This window comes from Bufo bufo, chromosome 5 (assembly GCF_905171765.1).
Source record: "Bufo bufo chromosome 5, aBufBuf1.1, whole genome shotgun sequence".
NCBI classification, from domain to species: domain Eukaryota; kingdom Metazoa; phylum Chordata; class Amphibia; order Anura; family Bufonidae; genus Bufo; species Bufo bufo.
The window spans coordinates 516,272,737-516,287,418 of record NC_053393.1 but is presented as its reverse complement, the minus strand read 5'-3'; the positions used below and the strand labels follow the sequence as shown (position 1 = coordinate 516,287,418).

At 44.3% G+C, this 14,682-nt stretch overlaps 1 protein-coding gene across 1 annotated transcript in view; it reads left to right on the top strand.

Annotated features, from left to right (window-relative positions):
- LOC121002868 (macrophage mannose receptor 1-like) overlaps window positions 1–14,682 on the top strand; it is a 92,753-nt gene that overhangs the window by 46,236 nt on the left and 31,835 nt on the right. The window contains exons 14-16 of the mRNA XM_040434497.1: window positions 9,737–9,824; window positions 10,341–10,485; window positions 13,604–13,645. Of these exons, the coding sequence (XP_040290431.1) occupies window positions 9,737–9,824; window positions 10,341–10,485; window positions 13,604–13,645 (275 nt within the window). The remainder of the gene's footprint in view (window positions 1–9,736; window positions 9,825–10,340; window positions 10,486–13,603; window positions 13,646–14,682) is intronic.

Below are 14,682 nucleotides of genomic sequence, written 5' to 3'. Positions count from 1 at the left end.
CAGTAATAAGTAGCACCAAACACCACTACACTACACCCCCCCTGTCACTTATTAACCCCTTATCAACCCCTGATCACCCCATATAGACTCCCTGATCACCCCCCTGTCATTGATCACCCCCTTGTCATTGATCACCCCCTTGTAAGGCTCCATTCAGACGTCCGTATGTTTTTTACGGATCCACGGATACATGGATCGGATCCGCAAAACACATACGGACGTCTGAATGGAGCCTTACAGGGGGGTGATCAATGACAGGAGGGTGATCACCCCATATAGACTCCCTGATCACCCCCCTGTCATTGATCACCCCCTGTAAGCCTCCATTCAGACGGCCAAATGTTTTTTACGGATCCACGGATACATGGATCGGATCCGCAAAACACATACGGACGTCTGAATGGAGCCTTACAGGGGGGTGATCAATGACAGGAGGGTGATCACCCCATATAGACTCCCTGATCACCCCCCTGTCATTGATCACCCCCCTGCCATTGATCACCCCCTGTAAGGCTCCATTCAGACGGCCAAAGGTTTTTTACGTATCCACGGATACATGGATCGGATCCGCAAAACACATACGGACATCTGAATGGAGCCTTACAGGGGGGTGATCAATGACAGGGGGGTGATCACCCCATATAGACTCCCTGATCACCCCCCTGTCATTGATCACCCCCCTGTCATTGATTACCCCCTGTAAGGCTCCATTAAGACGGCCAAATGTTTTTTACGGATCCACGGATACATGGATCGGATCCGCAAAACACATACGGACATCTGAATGGAGCCTTACAGGGGGGTGATCAATGACAGGGGGGTGATCACCCCATATAGACTCCCTGATCACCCCACTGTCATTGATCACCCCCCTGTCATTGCTCACCCCCCTGTAAGGCTCCATTCAACATTTTTTTGGCCCAAGTTAGCGGAAATTTTTTATTTTTTTCTTACAAATCCTCAAATTCCACTAACTTGTGTCAAAAAATAAAATCTCACATGAACTCACCATACCCCTCACGGAATCCAAATGCGTAAAATTTTTTAGACATTTATATTCCATTTATATTTATATTCTCACGCTTTAGGGCCTCTAAAATGCCAGGGCAGTATAAATACCCCACATGTGACCCCATTTCGGAAAGAAGACACCCCAAGGTATTTTTGTCCCAAGTTAGCGGAAAGGGAGACTTTGTGAGAAAAAAACAAAGAAAATCAATTTCCGCTAACTTGTGCCCAAAAAAAAAAAATTCTATGAACTCGCCATGCCCCTCATTGAATACCTTGGGGTGTCTTCTTTCCAAAATGGGGTCACATGTGGGGTATTTATACTGCCCTGGCATTTTAGGGGCCCTAAAGCGTGAAAAGAAGTCTGGGATCCAAATGTCTAAAAATGCCCTCATAAAAAGAATTTGGGCCCCTTTGCACATCTAGGCTGCAAAAAAGTGTCACACATGTGGTATCGCCGTACTCAGGAGAAGTTGGGCAATGTGTTTTGGGGTGTCATTTTACATATACCCATGCTGGGTGAGATAAATATCTTGGTCAAATGCCAACTTTGTATAAAAAAATGGGAAAAGTTGTCTTTTGCCGAGATATTTCTCTCACCCAGCATGGGTATATGTAAAATGACACCCCAAAACACATTGCCCAACTTCTCCTGAGTACGGTGATACCACATGTGTGACACTTTTTTGCAGCCTAGGTGGGCAAAGGGGCCCACATTCCAAAGAGCACCTTTAGGATTTCACAGGTCATTTTTTACACATTTTGATTTCAAACTACTTACCACGCATTAGGGCCCTAGAATGCCAGGGCAGTATAACTACCCCACAAGTGACCCCATTTTGGAAAGAAGACACCCAAGGTATTCCGTGAGGGGCATGGCGAGTTCCTAGAATTTTTTATTTTTTGTCACAAGTTAGCGGAAAATGATGATTTTTTTATTTTTATTTTTTCTTACAAAGTCTCATATTCCACTAACTTGTGACAAAAAATAAAAACGTCCATGAACTCACTATGTCCATCACGAAATACCTTGGGGTGTCTTCTTTCTTTGCTGTTAGGTGAATGCCTATTGCCTAATTTTTGCGGCCTGTACTGGCCGACAGTTACATTTTTTTTATCTCTAGCCACATAATCACACCCTTGTCTCACGCCTCTGCCTCTCATTATGGTGGCATATGAACCGCATTCACCATAAGGACCTTCTAATGTCACAGGGTCATGTGACTGTGCCCCTCACCCCATACTGTGCCCCCTTATACCCTGCATTGTGCCCTCTTACTACACCCCGTGCAGTGCCCCTAGTCATTCCCTGTACTGTTGTCACCGCCAGTTCTGTGAGAAGATCTGGCAGACGTTCTTCTCTACCTCTTGTATGATGTTCTTTGTTTTGGTTTCACTTTCTCATCTCCTTTCCTTCTGCCAGGTGTCACTTATTTCGACTAATCGTCTTCCTTTATAATCCCTCCCATACTGCCTCACTTTGCGGTTTATACTACTTCCTGGATGAGGTGTTCACTGCTGGAGGCTGCTTCTGCTGTTTGTTCAGACAAGTTTACTTTATTGTGTTTCCTTGCTGGCTTGATTCTAGGTGACCCTGACTCCGTCCGTATTAAGTGCAGGGAGTCGGTGGTCATGTTCCCTCACTATAAAAGGGTTTTCATGTGTCACACAGTATTAGGTACGCGGACATGCAATCGTCTACCATACAGACCCTTGCATGTGCATAGCAGTCAGGGAGAGCTCTTAAGGTTTTATAGGGCTCACCTATTAGCTCCTTAGTTTGGGATCAAGCCAGTCACTCGTTTATTTATATGTTCCAGCTATCTGCTAACTTCATCCGTGACATTATAAACTGCCATAACCATTTTAAGCATGGATTAGGTTTCAGCCTTGATTGACCGCATGCAAGGTCTTTCGCTGGAGGTAGCAGATCTCCGTAAAACTGTGTCTCAGTTTCAGGTGACCGGTTCTGCTAGCGTTCATGGAGTTTGTTCCGAGCCTAAGATCTTGCTCCCGGATACGTTCTCCGGGGGTAGTGAGAATTTTGTTTGCTTTAGAGAGGCTTGCAAACTCAATTTTCGCCTACTTCCCCATTCCTCTGGTGATGAGGAGCAGAGGGTGGGGATCATCAGGGCTGCTCAGGGATAAAGCTCAGTTTTGGGCCTTTTCACTGCCGGTGGGGGCACGGCCCCTCCAATCGGTGGATGAATTTTTTGTAGCCCTGGGGCAGATATATGATGACCCGGATCGTATTGCTCTGGCTGAATCTAAACTGCATCTTTTATGCCAGGGTAAACAATCCGCAGAGATATATTGTTCAGAATTTCGAAGATGGGCAGCTGATACTGGTTGGAATGATGCTGCACTCCGAAGTCGATTTTGCCATGGTCTTTCTGAAAGATTGAAAGATGCATTCGCTTTTCATGAGAGACCAGCGTCGTTAGAGTCAGCCATGTCTCTAGCTGTTCGTATTGACAGGCGTCTTAGAGAGAGAGAGGAGACTACTCTTTCCTGTCATATTCAGCCCAAGGACAGTGGGGCTGTCTCATTCAGTGCGCAGGGGTCTCAGTCTGTCTCAATCCCCTCTGAGGAGGAGGCCATGCAGTTGGGTTTGCTTGCCTCTGATAGTAGAGGATTCAGCTCTCAGAGGAGGGTTTGTTTCTGTTATGGAGGTATAAATCATTTGGCTAATGTTTGCCTCTCTAAGAGATTTATGGCGTTTTCTGAGGGTAATAAAAACAAAACAAAACAAAAAAAACTCTAAAAACTTTCCATTTGCTACTATTGGCAAGGTTGATGCGGAAATTGAAGGTTTGCCGTTTGCTTGTAGTTCCCGTTTTCTCCTACCTGCCAGGGTGGCGCTAGACAGCAAGAACATTGTTTGTGAGATTTTTGTAGATAGTGGAGCAGCTGTCAATCTCATTGATAATCAATTTGCAACAACGCATGGTTTCCAGGTATGCACTTTGGAAAAGGATATACCTGTTTTTGCTATTGATTCCGCTCCACTTTCTCAAAGATCGTTAAAGGGCATAGTTCACCATATCCATTTGACTGTGGGTGACGCTCATGTTGAGGATATGTCATGTTTCGTCTTAAGCGGATTACCTACTCCTCTAGTGTTGGGGCTACTCTGGGTCACTAAACATAACCCCACCATTGATTGGCAAGCAAGGCAAATAAATGGTTGGAGTGAGTTTTGCAGAGAGAATTGCCTCACGGCGTCTCTTTCAGAGGTTTCTACCAAGACTGTGCCATCTTTTCTCTCTGAATTTTCTGATGTGTTTTCCGAGAGTGGTGTCCAGGAGTTGCCCCCTCACCGGGAGTACGACTGCCCTATTAATCTCATCCCAGCTGCCAAAATCACGACTATACAATCTCTCACAACCTGAAAGAGTCACTATGCGTACTTATATCTCTGAGAGCCTGAGAAAAGGGACACATCCGACCCTCGAAGTCACCTGTTGCCGCTGGTTTTTTTTTTTTAAGAAAAAATATGCTTTTTTAAGACCTTGTCTGGATTTCAGGGAGCTGAACCGTATCACGATTCGTGACCCATATCCGCTTCCTCTGATCCCGGACCTGTTTAACCAGATTGTTGGGGCTAAAGTTTTTTCTAAGTTGGATTTAAGAGGGGCATACAACCTAGTCAGGGTCAGGGAAGGGGACGAATGGAAGACGGCCTTCAATACCCCTGAGGGTCATTTCGAGAATTTGGTTATGCCCTTTGGTTTGATGAATGCTCCGGCCATCTTCCAACATTTTGTGAACAGCATTTTTTATCATTTAATGGGGAAATTTGTACTGGTGTATCTAGGTCTTGCTGATTCTTCGGGAGAATAAATTATACGCTAAACTGGAAAAATGTGTGTTTGCGGTTCCGGAGATTCAATTTCTTGGTTTTCTTCTCTCCGCTTCTGGTTTTCAGATGGACCCTGAGAAGGTCCGCGCTGTGCTTGATCGGGAGCTTCCTGAGAATCAGAAGGCGCTGATGCGGTTTCTGGGTTTTGGCAATTATTTCAGAAAGTTCATTTTGAATTATTCCTCTGTTGTTAAGCCACTCACTGATATGACTAAAAAGGGGGTGGATTTTTCCTCGTGGTCGGTAGATGCGCTTAAAGCCTTTTCTAGTATTAAAGAGAGTTTTGCTTCCGCTCCCATTTTGGTACAACCTGATGTCTCTCTACCTTTTATTGTTGAGGTGGAGGCTTCTAAGGTGGGTGTGGGTGCGATCTTATCTCAGGGTCCCTCTCCTGCCAAATGGCGACCGTGTGCCTTTCTCTCAAGGAAACTCTCCTCTGCAGAGAGAAATTACGATGTGGGAGATAGGGAGTTGTTGGCCATCAAATTAGCTTTTGAGGAATGGCGCCATTGGTTAGAGGGAGCCAGACACCCTATTACCGTGTTTACCGACCATAAGAATCTGGCCTACTTGGAATCGGCCTACTTGGAAGCGTCTGAACCCGAGACAGGCCAGATGGTCTTTGTTCTTTTCTAGGTTTAATTTTGTTGTTACGTTCCGCCCTGGGGTTAAAAATGTGAAGGCGGATGCCTTTTCACGTTGTTTTCCGGGAGGGGGGAACTTTGAAGACCCGGGTCCCATTTTGGCTGAAGGGGTGGTCGTCTCTGCTCTTTATCCTGATTTGGAGGCAGAGGTTCAGGCAGCCCAGGCAGAGGCTCCTGATCTTTGTCCTCCTGGGAGGTTGTTTGTGCCTCTCGCTTTACGACACAGGGTTTTTAAGGAGCACCACGATACTGTCCTTGCTGGGCACCCGGGGAGTAGAGGCACAGTGGATCTCATTGCTCGGAGATTCTGGTGGCCGGCTCTTCGTAAGACGGTTGAGGGTTTTGTGGCAGCCTGCGAGACCTGCGCTCGTGCCAAGGTCCTTCATTCACGGCCATCGGGTTCTCTCCTCCTGTTACCCATTCCTTCCCGTCCTTGGACGCATCTGTCCATGGACTTCATTATGGACCTGCCTCGTTCCTCGGGGAAGACTGTGATTCTGGTGGTAGTGGACCGTTTTAGCAAAATGGCACATTGCATTCCCTTTCCTGGGTTACCCAATGCTAAGACGCTGGTGCAAGCGTTTGTTGATCATATTGTTAAATTGCATGGCATTCCTTCAGACATCGTTTCTGATAGGGGCACGCAATTTGTTTCCAGATTCTGCAAGGCCTTCTGTTCTCGCTTGGGGGTTCGGTTGTCGTTCTCTTCTGCTTTTCACCCGCAGTCGAATGGTCAGACCGAACGCGTTAATCAGAATCTGGAGACATATCTGCGCTGTTTTGTGGCGGAGAATCAGGAGGATTGGTATTCTTTTTTGTCCCTTGCTGAGTTTGCTTTAAATAACCGTCGCCAGGAGTCCTCTGATAAGTCACCATTTTTTGGTGCATAAGGGTTTCATCCGCAGTTTGGGACATTCTTTGGAGAGGGGTCTTCTGGTTTACCTGATGAGGAGAGATTTTCCTCGTCTTTGTCATTTATTTGGCAAAAGATTCAGGGTAATCTGAAGAGGATGAGTGAGAGATATAAGCGTGTGGCGGATAAGAGACGTGTGCCTGGTCCGGACCTGAATGTTGGTGATCTGGTGTGGTTGTCTACAAAGAATATCAAACTGAAGGTTCCCTCCTGGAAGTTGGGTCCTAAGTTTATTGTGCCTTACAAGATCTTGTCCGTCATCAATCCCGTTGCCTTCTGTCTTGATCTTCCTCAGACTTGGAAGATCCATAATGTTTTTCACAAGTCCCTATTAAAACCTTATGTCCAACCCACTGTACCCTCCTCTTTGCCTCCTCCTCCGATTATTGTTGATGGTAATCTTGAATTTCAGGTCTCTAGGATTGTGGATTCTCGCATTATCCGCGGTTCTCTTCAGTACCTCGTTCATTGGGAGTGTTATGGTCCTGAGGAGAGGATGTGGGTCCCAGTGGCGGACATTAAGGCCACTCATCTCATCAGGGCTTTCCATAGGTCTCATCCTGAGAAGGTGGGCTCTAAGTGTCCGGAGTCCACCCGTAGAGGGAGAGGTATTGTCACCGCCAGTTCTGTGAGAAGATCTGGCAGACGTTCTTCTCTACCTCTTGTATGATGTTCTTTGTTTTGGTTTCACTTTCTCATCTCCTTTCCTTCTGCCAGGTGTCACTTATTTCGACTAATCGTCTTCCTTTATAATCCCTCCCATACTGCCTCACTTTGCGGTTTATACTACTTCCTGGATGAGGTGTTCACTGCTAGAGGCTGCTTCTGCTGTTTGTTCAGATAAGTCATTTACTTTATAGTGTTTCCTTGCTGGCTTGATTCTAGGTGACCCTGACTCCGTCCATATTAAGTGCAGGGAGCCTGTGGTCATGTCCCCTCACTATTATAGGGTTTTCAGGTGTCACACAGTATTAGGTATGTGGGCATGCAATCGTCTACCATACAGACCCTTGCATGTGCATAGCAGTCAGGGAGAGCTCTTAAGGTTTTATAGGGCTCACCTATTAGCTCCTTAGTTTGGGATCAAGCCAGTCGCTCGTTTATTTATATGTTCCAGCTATCTGCTAACTTCATCCATGACAACTGTGCCCTCTTATACCCTTTTATCCGGTCACGGTATGGCGGTGTTATCCGGTCACTGTGCAGAGGTGTTACCCGGTCAATGTATGGCGGTGATATCCAATAACTGGATGGCCATAACTGTATTCCTTTTCCTGCCCACGCAGACCTGGCATGAGTGGGAAAATATGCAGATTGCGGTGCTAAGGACCTTTGCGCCACAATCTGTGTCAGAAATATGCCTAACATAGACGTATTTCTATATAATAAATGACCACCTAATTGTATTATTATTCCGGGGTAGGGCTAATATCTTTATATTTTATAGATTCTAGTGTATTATACTGTGCCCTGTATTTCCCAGTAGAAAAAGATTCTTGGGAAACACAGTCCTCATCCCTTACCACCAGAACCAGGTAGCGCTCTGTCAGTACATGGCGGCCTCCCCTCTCCGCCACGCTGCTCCGATGTGTACTGGTGCTTACTCTGACACTAGGGCTGGGTTCACATCCTATTTTTGAAATCCATTTAATGCATACCAAAAACTGTGCGTTAACAGATGCCTCAGACTGATGCCGTACAGTGGCGTCCGCTCACCATACAGTTCCATGGTAGAAATTTTTTTTACATTAACATATGCATTTTTTTAATGGACTCTGCAGGATACAAAAACGTGGAGTGCTGCACATTTGTATACATCAAACCGATAGGAAATAAACCTTTTCTAGTCTCCAGCAGGGCACATTTTTGAGAGTTTCCCTTTAAGACGCACAAAAATGGCCCCTCATTAAAATATATATTTTTTTGTGGGAATTTTTGCCAATGATCCCCCTCTGGTATATCACTGTCCATGTTGTGGGACTATTTGTGTACTTCTAGTAAGTGTTTGCTGGCTGCAAATATGACCTGAAGGTTTTTCTGGTTTACCTGACATTAAAGTGAATGGGGCCCGCTGCGAACTCACGGTTCGCGAACATTTGAACATTTGAATCGTCCCGGCCGATGTTCGTCCATCACTAATCAGGATGTCTTCCATTCCGGCAGCATTCCATTTTGTGACCGGACATAAAAGCACTGCAAGCTGCGGTTTTGTATCTGGTCATAAAAACGGAAAAAAATGCATCCGGCACTGAAAACAATGTAAGTCGATGGTGACGGATACATTTTTTTTAGGAGCCTACAAAACCTGTGTGAAATCAAAACGGATCCGTCACTAAATACATTGAAAATCAATGGGTAACGGATCCGTTTTGATTTCACACAACCACATCCTTACAGAACGGATGCATCCCGATGAGCAATATCAAAATGGGTCCATTTAATTCCGGTATTTAGATACTCTGCCGGATCTCAATCCTGGAATTAACAACGCAAGTGTGAGAGTAGCCTTACTTTGGTAACTATGGCCACCCAGTGCTGGCTCCAAATACAGTTTGCAGGACAGTCCAGTCTACGTGCAGCCCCCCAGGGGGAGCTACTTGCAAAAGGTTTGTTGTTTAATGCTTGTCATGTTTATTTTTGGCCCATCAGGAGGTTGATGGCCAATCCGCCCCTGTGTGGTAGGAATCAGTAACCAGGTCCGGTTTAACAAAACAAATATCCTTCTTCACTTGAATGCAAAATAAGAGTTGTAGTCGATCCAACCGCACTTTGCTAGGACAGTATTATCACACGTAAATCTGCATGGAAGAAACGCTAGTGTCAAGTAAACTATTGCTACATCTGTATACACATCCACAGTCTTACTAAGGGCTCATGCACGCGGCCTTTACCAGGCCGTGGCCGTATTGCTGGTCCGCAATACACGGGCACCAGCCATGTGCACCCAGCATCACTGATGCGGACCCATTCACTTGAATGGGTCCACAATCCGGGAGATGCGGTGCGAAACGGAGGCACGGATCAGAAGCCCACGGAAGCACTACGGTGTTCTTCCGTGGGTTTTCTGTCCATGCCTTCGCACCGCAAAAAAAGTAGTGCATGCACTATTTTCTTGCGGTGCGGACAGTCGGATGAGGATCGCGGACCCATTCAAGTGAATTGTTCCGCGATCTGCATGCGGCGGCCCCACGGTCGGTGCCCGTGCATTGCTGACTGCAATTTGCGGTCTGCAGCACGAGCCCGGCCAGCACATGGTCGTGTGCATGAGCCTTAATGCTGATACTTTCTACCTCTTATCCTCTGTACCAGAAATGATGGCATCTACCGGCAAGTCTTCTGGGTGGGTCTACAGAACACTAACCTGGATGAAGGCTTCACGTGGTCGGATGGCTCACCTGTAAGTCTCTCATTTTTAATAGTATAGGACTGTATTCTCTCATCGGTCGTGCACCGCAGAACATGGGGAAAAACTGTGCATGACGTACCGTGAATTATCCTCTGCTTGTTTGTGATGCAGAGATGTCTGTACAATAAAACAAAAAAACTAAAAACTTGCCGCACTTCCAGAGTGCATTTGGTTTTGTCACGCCCCACACTAAGGTCGTCTTCCAGCACCTGAAAATACTGTATACCCTTACAAATAACCAGAAGGGATATTGTGCTTAAGGTTCTGCATTATCACTTTCAAGATCTCTGCTTGCTGATATTGAATGGGAATCATCGTGGATAAAAATCTGTCCTGAGACCTACATGTGCATGGTTAGTTACAGTACATCCATGTGATCATCACATGACCAGATATTCACATTGCTCACATAACATATATTTAAAAAATATATATATATATTATTATTATTATGAATAATAATAATAAATATTTTATATTCTTAATTTTTTTCTTAATTTTCTGTAGCTGAATTATGAAAACTGGGCATATGGAGAGCCCAACAACCACCAAGGGATGGAGCTCTGCGGGGAGGTGAACACCGATCATCGGCTGTCCTGGAATGATAGGCATTGTGATACGCCACAGAACTGGATTTGCGAACTTAGAAAAGGTACAGGCTATACCCAGCACATGCACAATCTATATCACCAGATGTAAAGTTATTTAATAATACCCCAACATCCCCTGATAAAAACCGCGGCTCTGAGCATGAAAGAGTGGTGTCATTTTAAATTTGGCATCTTGTGGGTTAACAGGGTTGTTTGAGACTAGAAAAAGGGTCTGTTAAACAGCGCCCCTCTGGCCCACAGGGTGTGTCTGGTACTACAATCACTTGAATGGGCATAAGCTGCAATACTGGGCACAACCATTGATCAAAAAAGGCGCTGTTACTGGAAAAAGAGCTCCTTTTTTTTCCCTAACACTCTACAACCCCTATGAGTTTAGAAGGAATTAGAATTAGTGTCAGTCTGTGCAGGAACTGGGAACACTCAACTGAACCTTAATTTCAAGCTGCTAGCAATTAATTCATTACGTCTAGCAGGAATATTAAAGGAATGGCACAACATAGTGTCATAAAAATAGATGCTTAAGACTTGTTATTACATGAGGGATGCAAGTAGTTGCTAAAACAGACATGTTAGGAGAGGGGATGGGTCCTCTTTAAGGGGAAATTCAATTTAAAGGCTATGTGCACCTTTGGGGGCAATTTTCTTTTATTATTGCATTGTACTCATTTTGAGCTAAAAATATTTTAGTTGGTCTAATAAATAAATTGGTCTTTATTTAAAAAAAAAAAATATTGCTCCCTTTTTTCTGTACAGAGCTAACATGCTCTAGTAGCACCCTTTGGATTTTCTGTCTTTTCCATCAGACCAGGAGCTGACGACTCCTTTACTCTGATCTCTGACCTTATAAACACTCATTACAGCTCAGTTCTTATCTTCCCGATAAGAATGTGATTTAAATAAGTGTCTATGAACTCTGAATAGCTTAGAGATAAGGGTTATTAGATGACCGGCAAAAAGTGAAAGTACGAGTCACACAGTTAGAAAAACAGTTAGCCATTTGTGACAGAATGGCTCAATATTTTTAATAAAGGCCAATTGAAAAAATGATTTTTAGCCAGAAATGAGTAACATGCAATAATGTTTAAGAAAAATTGCCTCCAAAGGTGTACATAGCCTTTAAGCATACGGCTACAATTTATGTTGCACTATTAGGATTACTATCCACGGATCTTTTCCCCAAACCAACTATTGAACTGTGTGGTCAAATACAAAAGCAGCAATGCATCTGTCAAAACTACACATAGTTGCTGTCTGAGGCATAACTTGAAGCTTCAAGCCTCCAATGCAAGTAACAGCCAATCCCCCCCCCCCATGCACCATTTATTATACTGGTGTTTCCTATGTGGTAGATTGGCACAAATGGGTCCCCTTAGGTGCCAATGCTCCGGTGGCTGCCCTTGCCCAATGACTGAAGACGTCATATGGAGGCACATGGAGTCCTTGCATAGTAGAGTACTGTGGGCACTCTTTGTGTTACTCGTACAATGCCTCTACCTCTTCTCTTCTAGAAGCGCAGCTCTATAATATGGCAGTCAGTGGAGCACGTCATGTATGTAATCAAAGGAGTAGAAAAGGGGCCCATAGAAATCTAGGAGGGGTTTAAAAAATGACATAAAATAAAAAAATTATAAAAAAAAAAAAAGGTTTAGCATAATTCATCTACAGCATTTTACATAATATTTAACCCTTTGAAAAAATTGACAGCTCGGGACATTTCTGGCTGTACAATATCTTCCGCCAGTCGCTGCCAAGTAAACATTTGCAGGCTTTTTTCATTAGACAGAACAGATGCGTATCTCCAAAATTACAACGGTGGTAACAAAAGTTGAAAAGGGCAGAGAGCTAATAACAACACGACTGAAAGATGGATTAAAAGAGCGCTACCTGTGACTAGCATGAAAATGGCTAACCATAGTATTCCTTTCTTATAGTGATAAAACCTTCATACGGGATAGAAATCCCAACCATGTGAGGGGACGGTTGATCGCTAGGATATGCAATATCTCCATGATCCGTGGGCATCTGATTGTTGGGACCCCCACTGATCTGTGAATCGAGAGGTCTGAGGCCTCTTCAGAGGGTACCATATGGATGAACTACCTTCAGGACAGGTCATCTACTGTATATCACATCGGTGGGGGTCCGACTCCCAGCACCCCCGCCGATCAGCTGTTTGAAAGAACCGCTGCATGCAGTATCCTTACAGTATACCAAGCACAGCGCCATACAATATATAGTGGCTGGGCTTGGTATTGCAGCTCAGCCCCAGTCTCTTGAATCAGACTGAGCTGTGTCTAGGCAATGTGACCAATGGACATGTTGTCACTGGCCTAGGAAAAGGTCGCAGTTCTCTTCAAACAGTTGATCGGCAGGGATGACGGGTGTCAGACCCCCCCAATGATCAGATATTTATGACCTATCCTGAGGACAGGTCATCAATGTTCTACTCTTGGAAACCCCTTTAAAGTGAAATTATCCCCTCCCTTGACAAATACAGTTCTGGAACATCTATTCTTTCTACCTGTTATTACTCCTGGAAATGTATGAATGACATTTTTTGCCGCCCCATTGAAATGAATGGGTCCACATCCAATCAGCAAAAAATGTGGATCGGATGCAGACCAAAAATACTGTGAATGGGGCCTAAATTGACAGTTGGCTATTTACAGTTGTGTGGGTGCCCCTACACACTCACATTATCCAGTCAGTCCTGACACTATCAGACTGTGCAGTGACAAGCCCCTTTGACAAGTTATTCATGAATTTTCAGACAGAATAAGATTTTTCAGTAAAAGGTGGTGGTGGTGGGATTATCCAGCAAAATTCTAGCTTCCTGCAGTCACCACTAGGGGGAGCACTGGGGCTTTACTGCATACTTCTTATACATTGAACTCAGTAATAAAACAGTATGCAGTAAGCTCCTGCATCCTGCATACCGCCTGAATGTCATCATTAATGTGCTGTGTCTCTGAAAGAAAATTTTGAGCTTTTCATAAGCAAGTCAGTTTGGAAGTAAATAGGAAGAAAATGATTTTACAAGATACATTACATTAAGTAATGGGGCCTCAAAAAGGTATGAGGTGGGCACAGGGACTGTATTCTTGTCCAGAAATCCCAGGTTATAGTGCAGTTACATTGACACTATCATTTTATTCCTAGGTGCAACATTATTGCCAGAACCCACAAACTCCCCACTTCCTGGTAAGTCATTTTGTTGTATTATTTTTATTTTTTTAATATATATATATATGTAATCTGGTTCAGCCTTTGGGAATTTGTCAGAAATAAATTCTATGGATGTCATATTAAAAAAAATTAGAATTATGCACAAACCATATGAAAGAACTAATGCAGATATGCAATATGAAATATTTAAATATGCAAATAAATTAAAAACTGTATGTGAGGTGAGATTGTAAACTGCAGGGTTAGACTAATTCACTGGGCATTTATGGAGGGGTCAGAACTTTGAATCTCCTGCTTCAAGTCATAATTGGTAAAATTCTAGTTGCCCTCAGCCACCACTAGGGGGAACTCACTGCATAGAGATAAATACAGTCCAAAGTGAAGTGAACCCTGAGATTGTAAACTACAGGGTTGGACTAATTCATGGGGCATTACCCAAGGGTCCTCAGTGTTACATGTGCCCACAGCCCTCTACTTAAAGGGATTGTCCGGGTTCAGATCTGAACACGGACACCACCCGATCTGCACTCATTCACCATGAATGAGTGGAGCATCGGAGCTTTTTGCACTCCAATGCTGTCCCTTGCTCTCCATGGGTAAGCTAGGCAGAGGCTTCTGCCTAGCAGTGAGCCTGGTGATGTCACTGGCACTAATGGGTGGTCTTTAGCACCGCCCTAGCCTGTAAAAACAGGCTAGGACTGCCCTAAAGTGCTGAACTCCTTCTATTCCTGATACAAATCCACAGCATTTTCTTGCAGACAACACTAGGGGGAGCTCATTGCAAATAGATTTTTACAGCTCCCATTAAGTTCAATGATAACTGTAAAACTTTTGAACTTTTATGATATGCAATGTGAGGGGAAGCAGGAGATTTAGAACAGTATGGGGTTGATTTATCAATGTATTTATGCCTGTTTTCTGGTGTAAATACATTGAGAAATATAATGTTTAGAATGAGCGCCATATTTATGAAGCATCGGTTCCACTTGTTGTGACATGGAAGTTGAGTAAAGTGGGTGGAGTGTGTTTTTTTTTTTTTTATTAAAATTCAC